This window comes from Alligator mississippiensis, chromosome 1 (assembly GCF_030867095.1).
Source record: "Alligator mississippiensis isolate rAllMis1 chromosome 1, rAllMis1, whole genome shotgun sequence".
Taxonomy (NCBI): domain Eukaryota; kingdom Metazoa; phylum Chordata; order Crocodylia; family Alligatoridae; genus Alligator; species Alligator mississippiensis.
Window position 1 is genome coordinate 276,564,073 of NC_081824.1, and position 24,543 is coordinate 276,588,615.

Genomic DNA, 24,543 nt, shown 5'->3' on the forward strand with positions numbered 1-24,543 from the left:
TTCACTGAACAAATTAAAGTGTTTCTTTCCTAAAAGGTTAGAAATAGATCTGCAGGAAAGGAGAAAATACATTTTGAATTTAATAGAGTCACTTGCTGATTCAAATGCTGGCTTAATGGTCTGGTTATACATTATCACTATTGTACAGGGGAATATGTCTTCAGAGGCAGGTACCAAGTGAAAATTAACATGTCATGTCTTTTCAGAGATACAATAAAGAGTAAGCTATTTACTAATGATTGCAGAATACATCCTCTCTCCTGTTCATCTGTCTCTAAGTTTAATATTTGAAGTATGGCTTTGACATACAATGTACAGTATGTTATATCTTACATTTTCAAATGTTCTTCTTTTTGTTTTTCAAAGGTGCTGAACACATATTGCACATCTGGACTTCAACTGAAGTTGTGAGCATTCTATACTTCTAAAAAATGGTGGCATACATCACCAGGGTGGGTGCAGAGGGGGTGCAGTGGCACAGCTATGCTACCCCCATTCAGATTAGATCCAGCCCAGGAGCCTTTTTTAAAGTCCTCAGCACATGTAAGAATTCACCTCCTGCCCTCCGTGCTCAGAAGCACATTCTCTTCCCCCCACCTGCCACTTACTTTCCCCATGGTCTGGGGTGGGGAAAAAGTTTCAAAGCAGCTCCAGGGGTGGCTTAGCTAGGAACCATGACAGCCAGGAGAGATGATGGGCAGGGGCTCCCCCTTCTCATGCCTTCTCCCCGGCGGAGCGGGGGAGACAACCCCTGCCACTCCCTGCCCATCTCAGTTGGTACAGCTGTCACTATTCCTAGCTCTCACGCAGCCCAGCTGCTTTCACCCTGGGACAGTGAGGAAAGCAGTAGCAGCAGATGAGGAGGGGAGGGAGGGAGGGAGGAAAGTAGATGTGTTTCTGAGTATGGAGGGGAAGGAGGGGATTCTTATATGCTTTGGAGACTTTTAAAAAGTCCCCAGAGGCTGCCATAGCAGCTATACTGCTATGGAAGGTGTGTCCATACTTGTGGGATGGGGGAGGAAGCTGGGACAAGGGGTGCATACCACTCTTGCCAAATCCTGGACCACCCCGCTCTGTACAGCACTGCATACATTGGTAAATAAATATGTGCATCAGCGCAAAAGCTGATTTTCCAAGATATGCTTGTCTACATTTGGAGAGAGAAATCATGATTTTGGATTTACTCAACAGTTAGTGAACATGAATTAGAAATGTGATTATATATAGACATGTGTATATACAAATTGAGCAGCGTAAACTGTTGAGACTTGTCTTGCAAACTCTTTTCTGCTATGTATACAAGGTGTCACTTATTAAAGACTGACATCTAAAAGAAAGTAAGCTTTAGATTAGGGATTTTTTATGACACCCAAATTGATAGGATACATGTGTGTGGTACTGTAGGCTATTAAAAGGTATCCTGCCAAAGCAAATGAACAAGTATAATGACTAAATACCAATTCAGTTAATAAGAAACCCTGCACCACAAGAAAGAGGGAGAAGAAAAGATTTCTGGGCCACTAATTTTTTTACAACAATGGATTATTTTGTAGTGGTGCAGTAACCAAAATCTTCTATTGTCTGCAAAGTGGCAGGCTGTAATAACACAGGTTCATGCACTCCTAAGATACAAGAAAAGCAAGTGAAGGGGTCTGTGGAGGTCTGACAGACAGAAAGTGTGTTAAGTGCAACAGAGAGTGACAGAGTTTGATTCTGCTTGCCAGAAGAACACACAAAATTGTTATTTTCCAGTAGACTCTGCCTGACTCTGCCTGATATAAAGGAGCCAAGGTAAGAACAAAGAATGGCTAAAACGAACCTCTTTTGAAAGGACAATTTCTGAACTAACAGTCAAGGAGTCAGGGAACATCATACAGAAATGAAAGCAAAAAGGCTTAGCAATCTGTATAATGAAACATGAAGAGATACTATACACACACACACACACACACACACATATATATATATGAAGACAAAAGGCAAAGATGCTATAGTTGAAGAAACTAAAATGAATAACTGGGACCCATATTCAGTAATTGCTAACTGAGACCTATATTCAGTAAGATCTTTAAACACATGCCTGACTTTAAAAAGCACTAGGGGAGCTCTATTAATATCATGGGAAGTTAGCTAAATTGTAAATGTGTGGGCACAGGCTTACGTCAAGTCAGGGGCAGGAATTACATTTGTAGCACTAATGACACACTTGCAGCCCTAGAAAAAGTGAACACAGACTTTCAAGCTGTTTGTAGTGCTACAAAAATAGTGAAAGAGCTACAAAACAGCAGCACTTTGAAAGAGAAATTTAATGGTTTTGTAGCACTGTAAGTAACGTCTGTACAGTTACATGTAGTGCTACAGGGGTTTGTAGGCCCCCCAGCATCTCACTCTCCACTCTCCCTTCCCTCCTCCAAGGGCAGGGTGGGGAAAAGGGAGGGAGAACAGCTAGCTCCTTGATAACACTTCCAATGCAAGCTGTCAGTGAGCCCTGCTGGGACCCTGCTACTGCTGCTTAAAGAGAGGTAGATGCTGATCTGCAGAGCTGGGCAGAGCAGACTCTGTCATAGCCACTATGGCCATCAGAGCTGCCCCTCTGGGAAAGGCCATCACCACTTGAAGAATCCTGGCTTTTGCAAGTCATTTTAAAGTGGTGGCAGCAGTTCCCACTGCCCTAACATCTGTGCAGTTGCCCAGCACACAAGCAGTGGAGGCAAGAAGAGCAGTTCTCTTCATCCCTACCATCCCACAGGCAGTAGGGGGCTTTAACGTCCTGAATGCCAGGAGAGAGGGTAGACTGTCAGTGATCAGGCTCCCCTGGGGATGGGGGAACTCAGGGAGCAGGTCCCTATTGTCCCTTGGCTGGAAAGCTCACCTGTAAGGCAACTATGTAGCTTTCCAGCCAGGGGACTGGCATGTCTGTACATTTGGTAAGGCTACACAGTGCTGACACACTTGTAGCACCACAAATGAATGCCAGCTCAGCCTCAGTAAACTGGCCTTAAGATGTTAAGAATGTAATGATACAACATGACGAATAGATCCAAGGAGGTGATATTTCCCCTCTATCGGGTACTGGTCAGATCGCAGTTGGAATACTGCGTGCAATTTTGGGCGCCGCACTTCAAGAGAGATGTGGATAACCTAGAGAGGGTCCAGAGAAGGGCCACTCGTATGGTTAAGGGCCAAGCCCTATGAGGAGAGACTAGGAGACTAGGGCACCTGGACCTCTTCAGCCTCTGCAAGAGAAGGTTGAGAGGCGACCTTGTGGCTGCCTATAAGTTCATCATGGGGGCACAGAAGGGAATTGGTGAGGCTTTACTGACCAAGGTGCCCCTGGGGGGTTACAAGAAATAATGGCCACAAGCTAGCAGAGAGCAGTTAGACTAGACATTAGGAAGAACTTCTTCACAGTTAGAGTGGCCAAAGTCTGGAACGGGCTCCCAAGGGAGGTGGTGCTCTCCCCTACCCTGGGGGTCTTCAAGATAGGCATCTAGCTGGGGTCATCTAAACCCAGCACTCTTTCCTGCCTATGCAGGGGGTTGGACTCGATGATCTATTGAGGTCCCTTCCGACCCTAACATCTATGAATCTATGAATAAAACTGTGTTTGGGAAAATTAAAATACATTTACCATTTGTTTATATTACGGAATTTACCTGCTTACCAGTCATTTAGTTATTATATATTATACAATAGATAATTCATAAATACACATACAGGCAGCAAACAAACCCACACAGTGGGTGTCTTATTGTAATTGTAATTATTAACAGGCTATTACAATCGTAGCATCATAGAAAATTAGGGTTGGAAGGGACTTCAGGTGGTCATCAACCCCATGCTCAGGGCAGGATCATCTCCAACTAGATCATTCCAACCAGGGCTTTGTCAAGCTGGGCCTTAAAAACCTCCAAGGATGGAGTATCCACCACCACTTTAGGTAACCTGTTCCAGTGCTTCACCACCCTTCTAGTGAGAAAGATTTTCCTACTATCCAACTTAAACCTCCCTTGCTGCAACTTGAGACCATTGCTCCTTGTTCTGTCATCTGCCACCAGTAACAACAGTTCAGCTCCGTCCTCTTTGGAACTACCCTTAAGATAGTTAAAGGCTACTATCAAACCCCGTCTCAGTCTTCTCTTCTGCAAACTAAGTAAACCCAGTTCCCTCAGCCTCTAAGTTATGTGCCCCCGCCCCTAAACTATTTTCATTGCCCTCTGCTGGACTCTCCAACTTCTCCACATCCTTTCTATTCCCTGCCATATTGTTATTAACCTGGCTATTCATCAAATACAGGCTCCTTAAGTGCTAGAAAGCCCTGGGCCCCAAAGTCTTGCACATAAATACAGGACAAGAAATAGCACAGTCTGATTCTATATATTCTCTGTATATACCATTTCAGTCATAGGTCAGCTAGATCATGGAAACCATGTGAAGGCATATAAGACTAACTCAACCTCCTTGCTGATTTGATATTTACTTCACATGTCTGACAATGTGGTTGCCAAGTAATTCCAATGGTGGTGATCTTTTCGGTAATATGGCCTCTTAGGTTGAAGTTACGCAGTACACTTGAACCATATTAAATTTGTGGAATATTTGGCAGTGCTAAAGGTAGAATGTGCTGTGAGCAGTTGCAAGTTAAGAGTTAATACCATTTCTTGTCTGCATAGCTCCACCACTAGAGGGTGAGCAGGCAGGCATGGATGCGACTAGGATCCAGGAAACCTGGGCTCTATTCCTACTCTGGCAGGGGGAGGGAGAGGAAAGGTTCAATGGTGAAAGCATGGAGCTGGGATCTGCTGGAATGTGAAACTGCAGGGAGTTTCTCTGAACCTCAACCCTCTCCCACCACTCCACACCCTAAAAGAAAAATGCAAGGATCTGTGCAGGGAAGCCCTAGCCCCCATGCCCCCACTTCTCTTTCTCTCAAGCATCATGCTTCTGCCACTGCAAGCCTCCTCCTGGCACTGGTAGGGCACCACCTGGGCATTGCTACTTTCCGGGTGGGTGGTGTTTGAGACAGTGGAATGTTCATCCACAGAACAAGAGTGCATCAGTAAGCTGCTATAAAACTACATCAGGGCTACACTTGAGTTGGAACCTAGAGGCAGAAGTCTCTTTATACTGCAACCACCTTCAGAGCTATTTGGGTCCCAGCTTAAATATATTTTCCCACCCAAACCTATATAAATAAAAAAACGTTCCTTTGTTTGACCTTCAACAGTGTGGACTTTCTCCATTGAAGTTTTGCTTTCTGTTCCTGACACTTCAGGCCCAGTTCAACTATGTTAATCTAATGGTACCCAATCGCTTCTGTTCTTCAATTCAGATTTATGATTTTCCTTTGAATGCAGTTAGAATAAAAGGTACTGATGCTCCCTCTCAGATCAACTGTGCACTTTCCAAATAGGATGAAACATGCTATTAGTCTCTTCTTTACATGCAGCTCACTCTGTATTTTCCCAGAGTACATTTGAGTCTTTATGCTTTCTGGCAACTGTAAATTTTACTTTTGCTGACACCAGCAGTAAATGCTTTACACTGAACAAAATCAACTAAGTGAAAACTTGAACTCTGTTTTCTTGCTCCATGAAATACTTTTGGGTGCTAACACAAACAGAAATCTGCTTTATTCTTATGGAAAGGTATGGGGGAATAGAGCTGTTAGTCTCTTGTACACTGATTGTTACTGATTTTTCTATTTCCTGATATTTTACAGGCAATAAAAACTACTTTTCTATTTAAACTGTACCTCTATTGTACTTATTTTAATCTACCCTAACTGGGAAAGGTGCACATAACCAACCTTTGTTTTCAAAGAAACCTGGCCATTGGTCAAGGTGCCTGCAAACAAAAATAGTTGGCTACTGATGAGTTCCCACGTACCTTCATTTATTTAAGACTTGATCCAGTGAAGCCCTTAGGACCAAATTTTTTTTTTAAAAAGATTTCAGGCACCCAAAGATAATGTAAGCCACTAAGAAGCACCTACAAGTTATGGGCATTTTTACACATGCGACCCTTGCAGTTGTATAAGTGGTGAAATACATGTCAGCACTGAGAAAATGGCAGTGGTGCACTTTTGAACTAAAACACATCAAAGGTGCTTCAGTTCAAAAGTGAACCGCTACCATTTTCTGAGCGCTGACATGCATTTCACCCCTTATACAACTGCTCAAGACGCAGTGCAGTGCGCGTCAGCTCACGTGTGGAGCAAACTCGATTAATTGTGTCTGCTTTGAAGCTGCAGGACTCCAGCACGTTGTGGGACAAAAAAAAGATGTGTGTATAAATGCCCTAAGTGATGAGGAGATTTATAAAATCCCCACAGCTTGAGCTGTCCTTTAAAAATTTGGCCGTTAGGCTATGACACAGGAAAGAACTTTTAGGGCCTCCATTTGACGTCAATAGTAATACTTCTTATTGCATTCCTGGGTGCAGAAGCTAGCTTTCAAGGGTTGTTTTTTTTAAGGAACAATCACTGACTTCAGTGGGAAATCATGGAATAGTGAGAGGTTATGATTACTGCATTCTTGGGCCAACAGGGAGCAGTGAAATGTGAACAACAGAATGCCAAGTACAAATCTATATTAATGCACTGAAAATTAGACCAAGACCAACACTGTACATTATACATTAGTGATATTTTTCCTTGCCAACTATTTAAATTTTTAAATATAAAATGAATCCATATGTTCCTAATATTGCCTTTTCTGGCCAGGGAATCTTTAATGAAAGAAGGCAAGCCATCAATCCAAGTTTGACACTTATAGGTCCAAACATAATCGATGTATTCATAAAAGTTTAATGAAAAATGAATTTATGCCACTTAGCCATATTTATTTGTGTTTGCATTTTCAATCTTTCTAGGGTTTTTTTCAGTTTCCATATTGCTGAAAGGCACAAAAATTTTACAAATTTATTCAAGCCGTTAAAGAAGAAATGTGCATAGAACATTAAGTAGTTGCTCAAATGTTGCTGAGCAGTAAAATACTATGATAAAGTGGCATCTTGCGGTGTCTCTATTACATCTTCAGCACTAAAATTAATTTATGATCAGTCATCAATTCATTTACATGTCGTTTTATGCTAAATCTATCCTTGCTGATGAATGCGTATCCCTAGATCCATTAAGCTAGAGTAAAGTCTGTGCTTTATAATATGACCCTGCTAATTGTTGCATTACCATTTTTATGAGATACAAAAACTAGCAGTTTCCTATTTTCTGAGCACATATTTAATCCATGAACCACATTCTTCCTACTAAATGCAATCTGCCTAACTGCCTATAAAGTAAAATCTTTAGAGATATGTATCCCTAAGCAAAATCAATAGAAATATTGACCGCTGCCTTGGTAAAATATGGTTTAAATAAGTGATCTTGTGTAATTTTCAAGAGTTATTCCATTTGTACTCCGATAAATAACTTTTACCACATAGCTACCAAAGCAAAGTGTTTTTTAATCAAATTAAAAACATGCAAAATAAGGGATTTTTTTTCTTGGCTCTGTGTTACCCATCTTGTGGTTATCTTTATAGTTTTATGGTATTTCATTTCTCTTATCCATGTATGATTATAGTCTGTATCAGAATATTTACGTGCAACTTTCAGTTTGTTTTAGCTAAGCAGGTTAAAGTTTGATCCAAGTTTCAATGGCATTAATAAGCTGTTCCACTCTGCATGTCTTTTTCTTCAACTCTCACATCAGTGCAGATACATTAGTGCTGAAGAAGCACCATGTCATATTTTTGTTCTTGGTGGTGCTACATGGCTGGTGGTTTAAATAGAAGAAAAAACAAAGCTTGGTTTGGCAAAACCTAAAACTCTTTCAACCATTTTCAGTGACAATCAAATCAAAACCTTATACATCATAATCACACAAAATTAAATTTTTATGTACTGTTAGAGTAGAACAAGAATAAAACTGAATAACCATGACTATCTATGTCACTATTATGGCACAAGAAGTCATCATATATATGAACATTATATTAAACTGATCCCGCACTAAAAAAAGAAAACGCTAAAAATTCCAGTTACCTATACCTCAATGAACCTATTAAGAGATAAAAAAATACACCGAAAGTCAAAAAAGCAGAAGTTCTCTTTCAGCTTAACATTTTTATCAGTGCTAGTATTTCAGTATTCTAACAAACTCTAGAAAATACAGAGGTTGGGGGAAAGATTGTTAAAAATAAGTCACTCTCTCCATCTAATAGTATGCAGAATTTTGCTGGAAACAAATGATACAAAACTAAAAGCTGAAGTTTAACTAAAATCATTAATCCATAGCCAAAATCTGATTCTCCCAGCTTGGGTTTCCCTTGCAGTATTTTGAACAAAAAAGTACTATGTGAACTTTGAATTCCTTTTCAATTTTCATTTTTCTTCATGGCAACATTATATCTCTGTCACCCACAAATAGGAGGGATTAATAGCATTAAGTAAAATCTGTGTGTGGGCCCTCAGTTCAGACTAAAACCATGTAGCTGAGGGAAGTGGCTTTAAACAACTAAATGGACACTGTGATTTCTAAATTCAGCATTTCCTCGGACAAAGAAGGCCAGGTACTGGTGACAGCTTTGACCTAGGAAGCAGTCATAAAAATGGACCCTTCAGGCTCCATCTACATGTTACACTTAAGGTGTGATTAACCAGTTAACCACACCTGAATTGGTCACCTGGCCACATGTATACCCAATTAATGGTGTGGCTAAAATGAGGAATAAGCTACATAGTGGGTGCATCCACATGAGACATTTACTACCTAATTAGCTCTGCAGTAAATGTCTCCACATCTACACATGTACCCTTATTAGGGCACACCAACTAATAAACTCCGGAGCAGGCTAGTATTTGTAAATACAAGTATTATTGCTCCAGAGTTTTTTTGTGCATAGCAGCATACATGTAGACACTGCCCGGCTGGCTGGGGAATGAGGGCTGCCTGCTGGCTAGCCCTGTACTTAAGCACACTCATACCTTAGCCAAACCCTTTGCAGCACACTGAACCCAGTCAGAGCAGCCCTGGGCTGCTGTCAGCCGGGGCCATTCCAATTGGGTTCAATGTGCTGTGCACAAAATACTCCGGAACAATATACTCCAGAGTTTTTTTCCCCACAGGCACACATTCAAATTTTTTGCCCAGGAGCAAAAAACTTCGGAGCCCTGGACTTTTTTTGTGCACATTAATTGCACATATAGGTGTGCTCAGTTATTCCACAAAACATGAGTAATAAATTTATAGCTGCTTCCTATCACACCATTAATTAAATGTGTAGGCAGGGGCTTACAGGGATGATAGCCCTGTAAACTGATCAGTGTTCCCAGCTGGGGGGGACCCATGTGCACCCCTGAACCTGAAGACTCCTAACTGAGAGGGCTCTCCACCACTGGGGTCCCATATCCCCCAACAGATGGAAGACCGCATCTTCTGCAATCTCCCAACTGCACGGGTGCCCCATGCATCCCTGAGCATGGGAATCTGCAGCAATTCATAGATTCATAGATGTTAGGGTCGGAAGGGACCTCAATAGATCATTGAGTCCGACCCCCTGCATATGCAGGAAAGAGTGCTGGGTCTAGATGACCCCAGCTAGATGCTTATCTAACCTCCTCTTGAAGACCCCCAGGGTAGGGGAGAGCACTACCTCCCTTGGGAGCCCGTTCCAGACCTTGGCCACTCGAACTGTGAAGAAGTTCTTCCTAATGTCCAATCTAAATCTGCTCTCTGCTAGCTTGTGGCCATTATTCCTTGTAACCCCCAGGGGCGCCTTGGTGAGTAGAGCCTCACCAATTCCTTTCTGTGCCCCCATTATGAATTTATAGGCAGCCACAAGGTCGCCTCTCAACTGTCTTTTGCAGAGGCTGAAGATGTCCAGGTGCTCTAGTCTCTCCTCATAGGGCTTGGCCTGCAAGCCCTTAACCATACGAGTGGCCCTTCTCTGGACCCTCTCCAGGTTATCCACATCCCTCTTAAAGTGTGGCACCCAAAACTGGATGCAGTACTCCAACTGCGGTCTGACCAGCGCCCGATAGAGGGGAAGTGTCACCTCCTTGTTTCTGTTTGTCATGCACCTGCTGATGCACGATAAAGTGCAGTTAGCTTTGCTGATGACTTCGTCACACTGATGATTCATGTTCATCTTGGAGTCCACTAGGACTCCAAGATCCCTTTCCTCTTCTGTGCCACCAAGCAGGTCATTTCCTAGGCAGTAAGTGTGCTGGACATTTTTCCTCCCTAGGTGCAGCACTTTGCATTTCTCCTTGTTGAATTGCATTTTATTGTTTTCTGCCCATTTGTCCAACCTGTCCATGTCTGCCTATAGTTGTTCCCTGCCCTCCAGTGTGTCCACTTCTCCTCACAGTTTTGTATCATCCACAAACTTGGACAGAGTACATTTCACTCCCTCATCCAAGTCACTGATGAAGACACTGAAGAGCATCGGTCCAAGGACCGAGCCCTGCAAGACCCCCCCTGCCCCCGTCCTTCCAGGTCAATACTGACCTGTCCACCACCACTCTCTGGGTTCAACCCTTTTGCCAATTTGCCACCCACTGGACTGTGAAATCATCCAAGTCACAGCCTCTTAATTTGTTCGCCAGTATGGGGTGGGATATCGTATTGAAGGCCTTCCTGAAGTCTAAGTAGACGATGTCTACCCCTACTCCTGCGTCCAGGTGTTTTGTAACCTGGTCATAAAAAGAGACTAGATTAGTCAGGCATGATCTACCTGCTACGAACCCATGCTGGTTTCCCCTCAGCATAATTTTTCCTGCTGGGCTTTCACATATATGAGCCTTAATAATCTTTTCAAAGACTTTGCCAAGGATGGAGGTGAGACTGACCAGCCTATAGTTGCCTGGATCCTCCTTCCTCCCCTTCTTGAAAATAGGGACCACATTGGCCCTTTTCCAGTCCTCTGGGACCTGGCCCGTGTGCCACGAGTGCTCAAATATTCTTGCCAGTGGCTGCGCAATGACATCAGCCAGTGCCTTCAGTACCCTCGGATGGAGCTCACCCAGGCCTGCCGACTTAAATGAATACAGTCCTTCCAAGTGACTCTGCAACATCTCGGGGTCAATGCTTGGTAGTCTGGTGCCCTGCTGTTGCCGCTCTACAATCCTATTGTGAGACTTGACTTGCTCCTCGTTTAGGAACACTCAGGCAAAGAACTGATTGAGGAGTTCAGCCTTGTCCCTCCTGTCTGTCACCAATTGCTTTTGCCCATTCAGTAGTGGTCCTATACCGCCCTGGGACTTCCTTTTATTTCCTATATATCTGAAAAACAATTTTTTTGTTATCCTAACTTGGGATGCCATCCTCAGCTCCACGGTAGCTTTGGCCTTTCTAACTGCCTCCCTACAACTGCGAGCTGTGGAGGTATACTCCTCTTTAGTAATCTCTCCCTGTTTCCACTGCTTATATGCCCCCTTATATTAGTTTACTGTGGCCTAATAGGACTGGATGTGTAGATTCTGAGACTTTACAGTGGAGCTAATGAGACAACTCTGCAGTAAACCTCTTGTGTAGATGCACCCAGTAGGTCTACCATGCAGACATACCATGCAGACCATGCAACATATTGTATTATGTTGCATAAAGATATTATAAGCACCTACAAAGAATATCCATATGAGAAGTTAGTGTGGAAAACCTAATGGGCTGTAAATTCACATTTGCAGCCATATTGGAAGACCCTTTCTAGAGAAACACAAAGAAAAATTCAAATATTTACAAATGTGTCTTGTCAAAGGGGTTTAATTCTGTGGTGTGCCAATTGCATACCACTAAAATCTTTCACTTGCCACTAGATGAAACAGATTAGTATTCTCAGCTGAATAGACAATGTCTGAGTCATCCTCAAAGACCTAACCATCATCGTGTTAATCCTAAAGTTGGTCTAACCAAGCACTGCCAAGATATACTGATAGGGCATAGTGAATAAGCTTGTATTTCTGCTGACTTTCTTTTATATTCTGAGGACTTCATAATAAGGGAAATTCAAACTAATATTATCAGAAGTACTGAATTTACAAAAAAAAAAGAACAAAAACACTTGTTGGTTTTCCATAAATGTTGTTTTCTTATTCTTTAGTTACTGGTCACTGTCATTCTTAATCTTTTAAAGTGCTCAATATTATTGTAGAAGTGCAAAAATGTTATGAAAATTCATCCCCCCTACCCCTCTAAAAATGCTAGTCCTAGTCACCTAAAACCTAATGCAAATAAAGACTGTATTTTGTAGTGGAAACATACTGTTTTTTGGAAATATACTTACTTGGTTATACTGATTTCCTGGAGTTCAGAAAACATTAGGATTACACATTTCAACAACAAATACATCAGGCAATTTGAAACCTCATTGAAACAAAGGTCTGCACATTCATTGAACATCCTTAACATTAATAAGCCTGCTCTCAGATGTTATAGAAAAAATATAACAACCTTTCCCTACCCTGATCCATGTCCTCCCCAAATTATCAAAACATTATCCTTTTACACATTTTCCATTATTTTTGAGAAACCCAAATCCAAGACAAAAAAATGAGACTCTGATCACACTTCCCCATATACTTATTGAAGAAAGCAGAACAGAATGTGTTATGTAGCTGTTGGTGATGTTATAAATTAGCTGGACTAAACAGATGCAGATAATGTACAATTTGTTCCCAAAAGTACACCTTCACAGATTGAGATTTTTAATACACCAATAATTAAGCAGCATTTTAAACTAGGATACTAATTTTGATTTGTATGCATAAAAACACCAATTGTATTATTGTAATGAACACAGAGGTACATGAGCTGAGCTTCAGCATCAATACAGCGGTCCTTAATTTTATTCATATGAGACAGGGTAGGATGGCAATAAAACTAAAAATGTAAATGTGAAAACGCTCATTTTCTGATTTATAGATATATATCAACATTGACATAGTAATACATACTAAAGGGACAATATATAGTAAGCTGATTTTTTTATTTATTCCTGTATTATCATTGTAAAACCTTTACTGCAGTCCTAATGGAAAGGCTTCAGAGCCATTAGTGAGATATGCAAAAATATGTAAAATTACAGTTTGAAGCATATTATATATATTATACTAGAAATTCAGACAAAGTGGCTTAAGATACTTATGCACTAATAAGTCAATCTTCTGAATTCAGTGATTTAAATTTTAACTTTAGAGCCTTCACTGGGATCTGGATTTCAAATCACAGGAGTAGAGCTACAGTCCTTAAATCTTAATCACAAGTCCCAGGGCAATGGAAAATCTGAAAGGTGGGATACAGTGGCACAGCATTTAATTCAAGAAGGGAAGCAGAAGAAAATGATAGGCCATGATGCTTTATCACTGTCATATTCCCACCTCTACTGGTTGGAAATGCAATACATTTTCCAAGTCATCACGTATAGATAATGGTGTAAAATCCTTAGAACTAGCAAGGGAAGGGGAAGTGAGATGAAATTAAGTGGTGCGACATTAATATGTTCTCATTGAGCAAGTATATCCTGAAGGTATACCTAGAAATTAGTGCTCTCCCATAAAGATCAATGACTGCAGAAACATGAAATATTTTTAATGACCTATGGAGATCATGCCTTTTTGGGTTTTCAACAGAGCTAAATCATCATAGATCAGGAAATTAAGTACAGGTCCTCTTTCAGCTTAAAGAAGAGTTTGCAGATACATGTGCAAGATGTCATGATGCTCATGTAAAGACAGCCTTTTTTCCAAACACTGCATGACTGCCTTTCTCTCAATGACAGTAATTTAACTAATTCAGATTCTATGAAATAGCTTAGCATGCATTTTCAGGTCCCTTTTGATGAACCCAGTGGTAACTTTTCTAGGCATGCAAGGAATAAGAAGCAGTGAACAAAAAGTTGACAGAATTAATTAAATGCCTTTACTGAAAAGGAACAATTATTGAACCCTGCAATATGAAGTGGGTACAGAATATATATTTCACCTCCATATGTGTTGTCTTCAGTCTACAAATAAATGTTGTGCTGATCTAAGCAAGTTTATTCTGAAAAGTCTTTTAACCTCTGTGTTCATCAGTGAATGCTTTTACACAGTAAAATATCTAGAAGCATTTTACGATAGCATTTACTTTTATGCTATTCCTGATATACAAGCTATATCATTTTTAAGTCAAGTTTTTCCCTGTTTATGTAATAGACTTGCTTCCCCCATACAGTGAACTTATCATGAAAGCGAGAATATAATTGAGTTTTCTTTAAAGCTTTTTAAAATTCATGAATTTTCTTATCATTTTTCAGCAAAGCAAAAGTATTTTCAATCCGTCTTTAACTTTAGTGTTTAATATTAGCACATTTTAAATGTTATAGAAATAGAGTAGATTTTTTTTTTTTTGCTTAAGAAGTATTTGAATTAGTATGAGATTTAACATTACCAACAGGTTGGTTTCACTGTTAAACGTGCTTGGTTACCTGTCACAGAGCTGTCTAGATTGTCCATGCTGGATCCTGGTGTATGCTCTAGACCTCTTAGTGGCCTAGTTATTTCTATAGCTTCCTCTTCAATATCATCCTCATCATCATCTGGAACATCTGTTTCTAAATCTGAAATAAGGTTTCCAGATACATATCCCAGTGGTGGAACTGGAGCCTGAGGAGGTTGAGTATTGCTTTGGATATGCCTATAAAACGAACAGAAAAATACTGTTAAGAGGATTGCAAGATGTTGCTTTATTTGTACATAAGGACGTAAATCTTTGGTATATCTTGAAAAATATTTACAAAGATATTTGTGGGTTTTTTTACTAAAAAGTTAACTTCTATATCCAACTTTGTCATTTATCTGGCCTCTATTACCATGGTACTTCAGTAGTTCACAGCCTTTAAGATATTCCTCTTCACAATAACCTTCAAGATATAGGGAAGTGCTATTATGCTCATTTTATAAGGCATGGACAGACAAAATACTTTGCTTTAAAAGAGGACTGGGAATTTACCATGATTTAGCTGATTCAGCTGTAAATGCCTGCTGTTCACTTTCTCCTGTAGTAAGTAGAAGCTAAACCATAAAAGTTTATTCCCCTGCTTTATTTAAAGCAAACCCATTACAATTTAACTTTACTTATGGTATGACAGTAGGAGATAGATGAAATAGTTACAACCAATCAGCTGATATAAATTCATTAGTGGTGAGTTTCCCTGCACTCCTTGAAGCGGTATAATTGCTCACTTACTCACACCTCCAATTGAGGAACCAAGACACAGAGAGACTGTTTGTTCCCTAAAGAGTCTGTGGTAAACAAGGTCTCTTGAACCACAAGTTCGTGCTCTAATCACTGAGCTATCCTTCCTATCCTGTATAGGACAAAACCCTCTACATTATGCTTGGGTTGTTTTACTCAAACTATTAAATAGAATTCAGACTGAATAATGATATAAAGGACAGAAGAAATTCTCATGCTTCGGTGCTTCTGAAAGGCAATATTTAATTTGCTCAGTTAGAACTACCTTATGCTCTCATGTCTATTGTGCCCCAGAATAAGATGTGCACCTTGTTTTTGAAAACCACAATGAAGAAAAAAAAAAGACTTGCTCTTGTAGTAAGAAACTGAGTAGCAGCAGCTACGGAGGTAAGCCTGCTCATTGTTCTGCTCCCATGAGGCAGGTGCAGACGTTACTTTAGATTTTGCCCAGTTAAGTAGGAGAAACTACTGTTGCCATATTTCCTTGCATATAATGCGGATTCAAATATTTAGTCATTGGTTTGGGGGAAAATGGCGTGAAATGTATGTAAGAAAATACAGTGATTTAATTGAGGCATAATCAGATGGATATGTATATCACTACTTCTGATTGACAAACCAAAAAAGGATCAGGAAGTCCAATACAAAAGGAATAGCCATTAAGTATGTATGCAGTGTCCTCCACAGCATGGTAAGTATAAAGGTATCTGACATTCCCACAAATTGTCTTGCAAAGTGGACCATACTACCCCTGAAACTTGTTCTAGAGGCAGCAGGAAAGCCAAAGCCAATGAATGTTCATGTGGTCACAGGACCTGATTCAAATTAATGAACCATTCCGATTCCTTTTTTTGCTATCATGCTCAGATAATAGAGTAAATGACAATTGTCAACAGTGCGGCCAACTAGATCTAACAGTTTTCTTTTTGATGAGAACTTTACAGTGTGTTATGCCTATACATCCATATTAAGTACACTAGCTTTATTTTTTATTATTCAAATAGTCTTCCTTTTCTTTTAATAGTGAATCATGGTAGTAAAAGACTTTGTAGGATTTGGATCACTTAATGGTAAATGTTATACACCAGGGAAACAAGTCTCTTTCTACTTTAGTGTAGTTAAAATGAGCCTGTTTTTGCAAATCATATGGAGATGAGATTCTTCTATCCTAATTCCTTTCCTTTATAGTTCATAATTTTTCATTCTCAAGTTTGGAAGATGGGTGCTTTGGTCAATAAGATAACTTTGAAGGGAATTATTGACAAACAGTATGATTATGCCCCAATTAAGCACAGTACTTAAGAAGGTGCTTAACTTTAAGCATGGGGTGGAACAATTGAAGTAATTGAGACTTCAGGCATACTTATAGTTAAGCATGTACTTAAAAGGTTTGCTGGATCAAGGCCCCAATGATTATGTATTTTTTCCAGTAATCTCTAATGCTTAAATCTCCAGTCGGTTCATCTCTAAATTTGCTTCCCAATACTACTGAAGTAATTAATCAGACTCCTTTTTAGCTCCTTTATTTTCTTTCCAAAACAGCTAAGAAAATGAAGTACCAAATCTTCCTTTCTAATAGCATGATTTAACTCCTATAAGTCAACGACAGCGATACTCCATTGATTTTGAAGCATGGTAGATCAACTCTTTAAGAGAGCAGAACATATAGGGCTGTGTGGTAGAAAACCACAGAGCAACCACATGTCACACAACTGCTATAAAATCATCTCTCTCTACTGGAAGCACTGCAGGTTTACTATATTAGCCAGAAATCTACTACTACGTCCCAGTGAGAATAGGAAAACCTGTTCATTTCCTATTACAGATGATATTTTCCAGGGTTTCCTGCTCAATTACCGTGGACTTTCGCAGGAGTGATTTTGAAATCTGTGAACTGCTAACTATATTAGGAAAGCCCATGATTGACTTTCTGCAGCCACTCCAGCAAAGGGAACAACACCCAGACTCTCTGCTGCAAGCTGCTTTTCTGGCAAGAGTCTTACAGTGTTATCTGACACCAAAATAGCACCTGCAGTTTGTCGGCTATGGAAGCGTAACAGCTGCAAAGCACAGCCAAATTGACTGCATAACCAGGGCATGCATCTGTGCGCTGGCTCTGAACTCAGATATCTAGAATAGGCCAAGCATAGCTGTTTCCTGGGATTTGAATCTGTTCCGTGGGCAGACTGGGGCCTCTGTTTGGCAATGTGGAACTGCACTGGGGCCTAAGTATCCTGTTGCTTCAATGCAGCTTGCAAACGAGCCTCGAGGCTTGGTGACTGCCAAGGGAAAACAGCTGGCTTTGATTTGGCACCGGCTGCCTACCTGCCTGTTCAATTTATGGTGGCTTCTGCTGAATAAAGTTGTGGCCTTTGTCTGCCAATGAAGCATGCCTGCCTCTTTACTGGCAGAATGCCATTCAGCCACTAGCTGTACTTTATCCTCTGAGATTTGCAGCCTCTTTTTTTTGTCTGGATGGAAATATTTTAAAAGGACAACTGCCACTTAAGGGACATCCAAAAAGCAACTGACCTTCAGTTCTACCCCCAGTCCTGTGCGGCTGGAAAGTTCTTTTTGAGTCCCTGAAGAGATTGCTCTGTTTGTTTTATAAGGAAAATGTTACAGTGATATTTGCTTGCTCTTCTTTAAATAGGCAAAAACCAGTCTAAGATTCCAGCTCTGTTTTGTAAAATTCAACTTCTGCCTTGCTGTTTTTGTCTTCTTTCTTGGTATCAAAATTAGAAGGGATATTTCACTGTACTGTCAAAACTGTCAGGGTACACTACGAGGCTAGGGACAAAGTTACACATAAACCAGTTTAAGTGATCAGAAACTGGTTTAAATGTAACAGAACAGACGTTCAGTGCACATAAGCCAGTTTCAAAATGCCCCAAATTGGTTTACGATAAACCCAGTTGAATGTAGTATCAGGCTGAACCGATTGAGGTCAAACTGGTTTATGGCACTTCGGTCCCATACCCCTTCCTAGTTGCATTTAAATCAGATTTCCCCAGCATCCCAGAATGCACTGCAGCTCTGGGCTGGGCTGGGCTGTCTGCTCCAGAAAGGAAGGCTGGCCCTGCCCCTCTGCTCTTTAGCCAGAGCAGGGACAGGGGCATGGCCTCCTAAAGCAGAGGGGGCAGGGAAGGGGTTTATTCTCCCTCCTTCCCCTCTCTCACTGGGAGACCTTGGCCACTGTCTACGTCACTTGCCCCTGACCAGGCAGACCCTGGCTGGGGTTCTCCTGTGGGAGAGGGGAGGGAGGGAGGAATAAACCCCCTCCCTTCCCCCTTTGCCCCAGCTGGCCATGCTGACCAGCATCTAGCCATGGCCCTGCCCCCGCTGCTGAAGAGGCAAGGGTTGGGGGCCCCAACAGGGGCAGCAGCTCCTGCCATGGTGTCCCAGGGAACAGAAGCCTCTTCCCAGTGGGAGGGCTGTGCTGCAGGTGGGAGTGGGGCAGGCAGAGCTGCCGCAGCCTGCATGGGGTAGGCAGTGGTGGCAGTGGGACTGGGAGGGGTAGCTACAGTGGCTAAACCAAATTTTGAGGTGGCCATATTCTCCCAAGTCCACCCAGCCCTGCTGCTGCCACCTCTCACCCTGAGCAGCCTGCAGCAGCTCTGCCTGCCCTGCCCCCCCCTCCCCCCCCCACCAGGAAGAGGCTTGCACACCCAGGGCAAGCCATCACTGCTCCAGTGTCAGGGGCATGGCCAGGTGCCAGCTGGCATGGCCCCCTGAGGCAAAGGGGCCAGGAAGGGGGTTTATTTCTCCCTCCCTGCCCTCTCCCACTGGGGGAACCCCAGCCAAGGTCTGCCTGGCCAGGGGCAAGTGGCAGAGATGGCAGCTGGGGCTGGCAAACACCAGCTGCAGTCCCCTGATGGGAGAGTGGAATAAACCCTCTCCCTGCCCTTTGCCTCAGGGGGCCATGTCAGGCCAGTGTCTGGCCATGCCCTTGCCCCTGCTGCTAGAGAGGTGAGGCAGGGGGACTCTGGCATGGGCTGCTCTGCCCTGGTCAGGCAGGCCCTGGCTGCAGTCCCATGGGGGGTGGAGAAGGGTGGGAGGGGGAATAAACCCTCCCACCCCCTTTGCCGTAGGGGGCCACGCCAGTCAAGCTGGGGTCCCTGCAGGTCATGGTGGGAGTTTAAAACCCTCCCCAATCATACTCAGACCTGATGGGGCCTGGCCACACCCCCACCCCCTCCAGCTCAGCATCCCTCAGCCACTGTGAAAAGGAATGGAGGGCTCACTCTAGCCCCACTGGCTCCTGGCCTGAGTCACTTCAGGCATGTGGCTTCATTTTTGGAATCAAGTGAATGTCTATTCACTTGCTTGCTGGTTCAATCTACACAGGTTAGACTAACCTGCAAAACTGAATCAATTCAGTCTCAAGCTTTTTCAGTATCTGTACTTAGCCTTATTCATTCACACACAAAGATAATTTTTTGGAGGTTTTGAAGGTGAATGATTAGATGGTGTTTTAGTGTTCAAATGGTGATTTAGTGTTTCATCAAGTTAAGTTCGCAAAAATGTATGTTATTTGCCATCCTAAAAATAAAATATTCTGAAATGTATGAATAATGATTACTTGTTGAAGGGAGTTAATCTGCTTACTATATACCCACATTTCAGATATCGCCTGTGGATGTGGTATAAAGCAAATGTTTGACATACTTCCTTGGTCTGTGGTTTCAAAAATGTACAGGAAGTTTTAGAGTCTGGGTTATATTTTATTGAGATAGATTTTCTCAATTTCAATTTATAGTTTCAGATACATTCTTAACTGCTGTTATAATGGTTTTGCCATTGGGTAGTATATTATTCTTTTTTCATCTTCCAAATGGCATATGCCTAATTCAGACATTTACCACGTTTGCTTTGCTATGTCAAACTGGTAGGCCCTGGTTAATTCTTCAAGATGGGCTTGAAGCATTGGCTGCATTTCCTCTCGTGGAGATGGTGTGAGTGTTGCAGTAGACTGTTGTCCAAAGGAGATTGCAGGTGAGGAGGCCACCCCTCGGACAGGAGGCGTAGGGACTCTGTCATCATCTTCTTCAAGCTCATCCTCCATGCCCTGATGTAAATATGTTTGAACTGGCAAAGGGGGACACCAACCATCACTGTCATAGCTGAAATAAAGAAAATGTAAATTGATTACCTGTCAAATCCAGTTTCTTATGCATACCTGAGGGGTAGATAGGGATCTTAGATTAGAATACCACTCTGGCATGCTGTTTATAGGCACAGCAATAATTGCTGAAATTCTTCATCTTTGTTTTCTTTGTTTAATTTCCCCCTTAATAGCTAAGCAATTTGAACAAGATTTGCAACAACAAACCACATGTCCATTATCACATTTGTTAATGCTGATTAGATAATGTTACCCTCACAATTACCAAAGGAAATGAACTAACTCACTTTCTGGACTATTAAGCTAAGAGATTTGCATTAAAGATGTACCTGCATCAAGACATGAAAGCCCCAACTACTCATTAAAAGGCAGAGGACGAATTCCAGTAATTTAGGCAGAGCACTTTCTTGCTTGCACCCCCCCTTAGTAAGCAGATGTTAAATCTCTGCTTCCATCCCCAAAACAGTGACTAGGAACGTTGGCCCGGTCCAAGAGCAGTTTGGAAGGTTTGTAGTTACCATTATTACACATTTAATCGGTTACTGAACCTTGTGACTGGAAAGACAAGCTGCCTTTTCTCTTACTGTTATGTGACCAGCTGGATGTTTTACTACCACTAATGTGACCGCCCCCACCATATAGGGATGTAGAAGAGTGGGGAGGGATCATGATAGCTGTCTATGATCATTTGACCTAAACTGAGATCCCTTCTAGCACAGGCCTGAGCTGAGCACTAGGGTCCAGAGTTGGGCCTGACTTGCAAAGGAGAGAAAAATGGAGGAGGAACATAGATTACACTATAAATATTTTACTTTATTAGTAGTTTAACAGGTTTTGTTTTCAATGAATTAAATTTCAATGCATTCAAGTTACAGTGTCCATAGAAACTGAAATCTGTCCTCATTGCATGTCTGTACACTAAATGACATAATAAATACACATAGCAGCAACATCCCCCAAAGCTGGCTGGAAGGTTGAGTAAGATGGTATAAAGGTATTGTTGGCACTTACTGAGTACCTGAGAATAACAGAACTTACCTAACCTCATGCTAATATAGAACTTATGGTGTAAAATCCTGTCATGTATATTCTCTCTCTCTCTTTCCTTTTTTCTCAATTCCATACTTTATTATGCTGATTTTTTCTTTTTAAATAGACACAAGAGAGAAAGAAGTCCATAGTGACTTTCTGGAGATGCATTAATGAGCTCTGGGTACATTTGTCTTGTGACCCTACTTGTTTCAAATGACCCTATAACCAGTTTGAGAGGTCTGTTTCTTAACATCTGAAGACTCTCCATAGGTTCTCTCTCTTCACATTATTTTTGAAGCTGTAAAGCTGTAGCTGTAAAATCCTTGGGTTCAGTTGGGATACTGAAACCCTTTGCAATTTTAATTTTAAATTCCTGTACAAATTTCTGCAAGAAAAAGGTGAAAAAACCAATACTGCTACAAAGTAACTTTATCTGGTATATCTTGCTTGATTTTGGAGCCTATGAGAGTACAGTACAGCAGAATAAAAAATGGTCATATCCGTATTGGGTTTTTTTCCTGTGCAAATGCAATTGACCAAAATGTGTGGCATTTTCTTGTACCTATTTGCTAAATATAAGCATCTTAATATTAGCAGGGGTTTCTGACCAAGGTAATTAAATCCTGATCAGAAATCTGTCTTAGTAAACATGAGACAGATTTTACTGTTCCTGTTATGTTACCTATTACTGTTGCCATATCAGTCCTTTGTTTTTAATCTCACATTCTTATCCATTAACAAGCCAGCTAATACTCCCTATTGATATATTGACAGGGTGGCCATCTTTTTGTAATATTGAACAGACAAGACAGATGACATGATAGGTCTTACCACAATGAAACATAAGGCTTTCAAACAAGAAGGAAGATCTGTTCCTTCTGGTATTGTCCATAAAATATTTTTTTGATCTAGAAAGGTATTTACCTCCATTACTTTTACTCAAGAAACAATTCAGCTACCCTTTACACTGATATCACATGACTAATAAATATTTCCTGCTTAGGAAACAGTGGGTGTGTGTACACAAGATGTTTTACTGAACATTAGACCAATCTAATGCACAGTAAAGTGTCACCCTCTACACATGTGCAGCAATTACTGTGCAGTAGATTAGTCTAATGCACTGTTTTCTAGTATATATAGATCCAGGTACTAGAAATTGGCATATTAAAATAATGTGCTAAAGTGAATGTAGATGCTGACCAGGAGCAAACTGCAGTTTCTGTCTGTTCTTTGAGCTATTTTCAGTCTAGCACCCCCTATTGCTCCCCATCTTGAAAAAAACAACAACAAAACGTTAAGATAGACACAAGTATACTGATTATTGTTACTGTGCACATCTATACATACAATTAATGGATCTCAGTTTTCTGCCACATGGAGGTTGGGATGGGTTCTGATCTCCATATGTGAGGCAGCCACCTGGCAGATGGGACAGCTTTCCCCTGCCCCATAGAGATCAGGACACATGCCCCCTGCCAGTCCAGTGCTGGCACCATGGGGAGCCTGGACCTCCCCCTGACTGCTGCAAGGTGGCAGAGCAGGGCAGGAGCAGCTCTACACTGAACTGCTCCCACTGAGAGCAAATTTACTCCTGACAGGCATACATTCAGATGCATGCAAGGTGCAGTTTAATGGACCTAAATTCTCTGCACAGAAAATTCAGGCACATTGATTGTTCATGAGTCCAGTAACAATAATTAGTATACTTGTTTCTGCCTTAAAGGTTTGTTCCCCAGCCCAAGATGGGGAGCAAGGAAGGTGCTGGACTGAAGACAGCTTAAAGAACAGATAGAAACTGCAAAGGACCTGTGGGCAGGTATAAGACAAAGTCAGAAGCAGATGGGAATATGGATGGTATTCATAGAAAAACAGCTAAATGAGGAAGCTTCATAGGGAAGGAATGTGGTATGGTAATACACTCAGACAAACTGACCATCTGAATAATTTAAATAATAATCCAAGACATACATTTCTTTGGATGGTAATGTCTGTTCTCTCAAATGAGAATGGAACACATTGTATATCCTTCCTGGATAATGAAGGGGTAAAGGGTTCACCTCAGAGAGCCTTCACACCTATCTTATTATCCTCAGCTGCTCCACTCCTTTGCATGTTGGAACTGACAGGGATTCTTTGACTTATATGAGTGGAGAACAGAGCGTAGTGGAACTCTGCGGACGCATCTCCACACACTTAGTAAGGTGACACAATAAACTCTGGCATGTATTATGCTGGTATTTATTGCTCCCAGGTACCGCATCTACATGTGTGTCTGGGATCGCAGCACATTCTGCTGGGTCGGAGCAGCCCCTGCTTACAGGGGTCCCAGGGGATAAGCCTGCCAGCACAGCGCAGCTCCCCACCTGACTTAACATGGTCCAGAGGGGCTGGCTGGGGCACAAGGGTACTCCAGTGTGGGGCTAGCAGGCAGGCAGCTCTTACACAAATGTACCCTCATGCCCCAGCCAGAGTTTACACATGCACTTCTATGGAATAAAAAATTCCACAGCAGGATAGTACTTGCATGTACAAGTACAATGCTGCTGGGGAGTTAATTATTTTACTCCAGCCTAATAGGGCCATATATGTAGATGCAAGACATTTACTGTGGAGTGAATTAGTCGACTCCACAGGAAATGTCTCTTGTAGACACACCATTATATCAGACCTTTTCCCTCCACCTGGACCCACAGCCCCACTACCCATTATGTTGTGGGTGACAGCATACCTGGTATAGGCATTGGCAGTCTCTATCACCAGCAGAACATTGCCAGGGCATTCTCCCACAGCAAGCTTTAGCCATTTAAAGGCCAGATTGACATATTTATATAATGTAAAATAGTGAAGTTGGGTATTTGGCTCAATGACCATCTTTTGTTACAAGACTGATAGTCTGGGGGAGTATAGGAGGGTTGGTTACATTTGGAGAGCAGGTAGTAGTTATAGCAAAGAGTAAATTTTCCCTTGCTGTTTCTGGGTGGGTGCTGTGAACCATTCTTCTTGTCACAACATGTTTTTTCGGCGTTTATTGCTATAATGCATTTCTTGCAAGACTGATCTTGAAGACAACATGGGCAGTTAGGTTGGTGCATGATGTCGCTATCTGCCAATTTAATGCTACTGTTAATGGGGATTATTGCATACATT

The 24,543-nt window shown here is 41.6% G+C and overlaps 1 protein-coding gene across 13 annotated transcripts in view; it reads right to left on the bottom strand.

Annotated features, from left to right (window-relative positions):
• The window catches only part of ROBO2 (roundabout guidance receptor 2), a 666,866-nt gene that overhangs the window by 25,630 nt on the left and 616,693 nt on the right, over nucleotides 1-24,543 (bottom strand). For all 13 annotated transcript variants that reach the window (XM_059720636.1, XM_059720642.1, XM_059720638.1 and 10 more), the window contains 2 exons: nucleotides 20,099-20,359; nucleotides 14,467-14,675 (listed from right to left, as the gene is read on the bottom strand). In XM_059720636.1, the coding sequence (XP_059576619.1) occupies nucleotides 14,467-14,675; nucleotides 20,099-20,359 (470 nt within the window). The remainder of the gene's footprint in view (nucleotides 1-14,466; nucleotides 14,676-20,098; nucleotides 20,360-24,543) is intronic.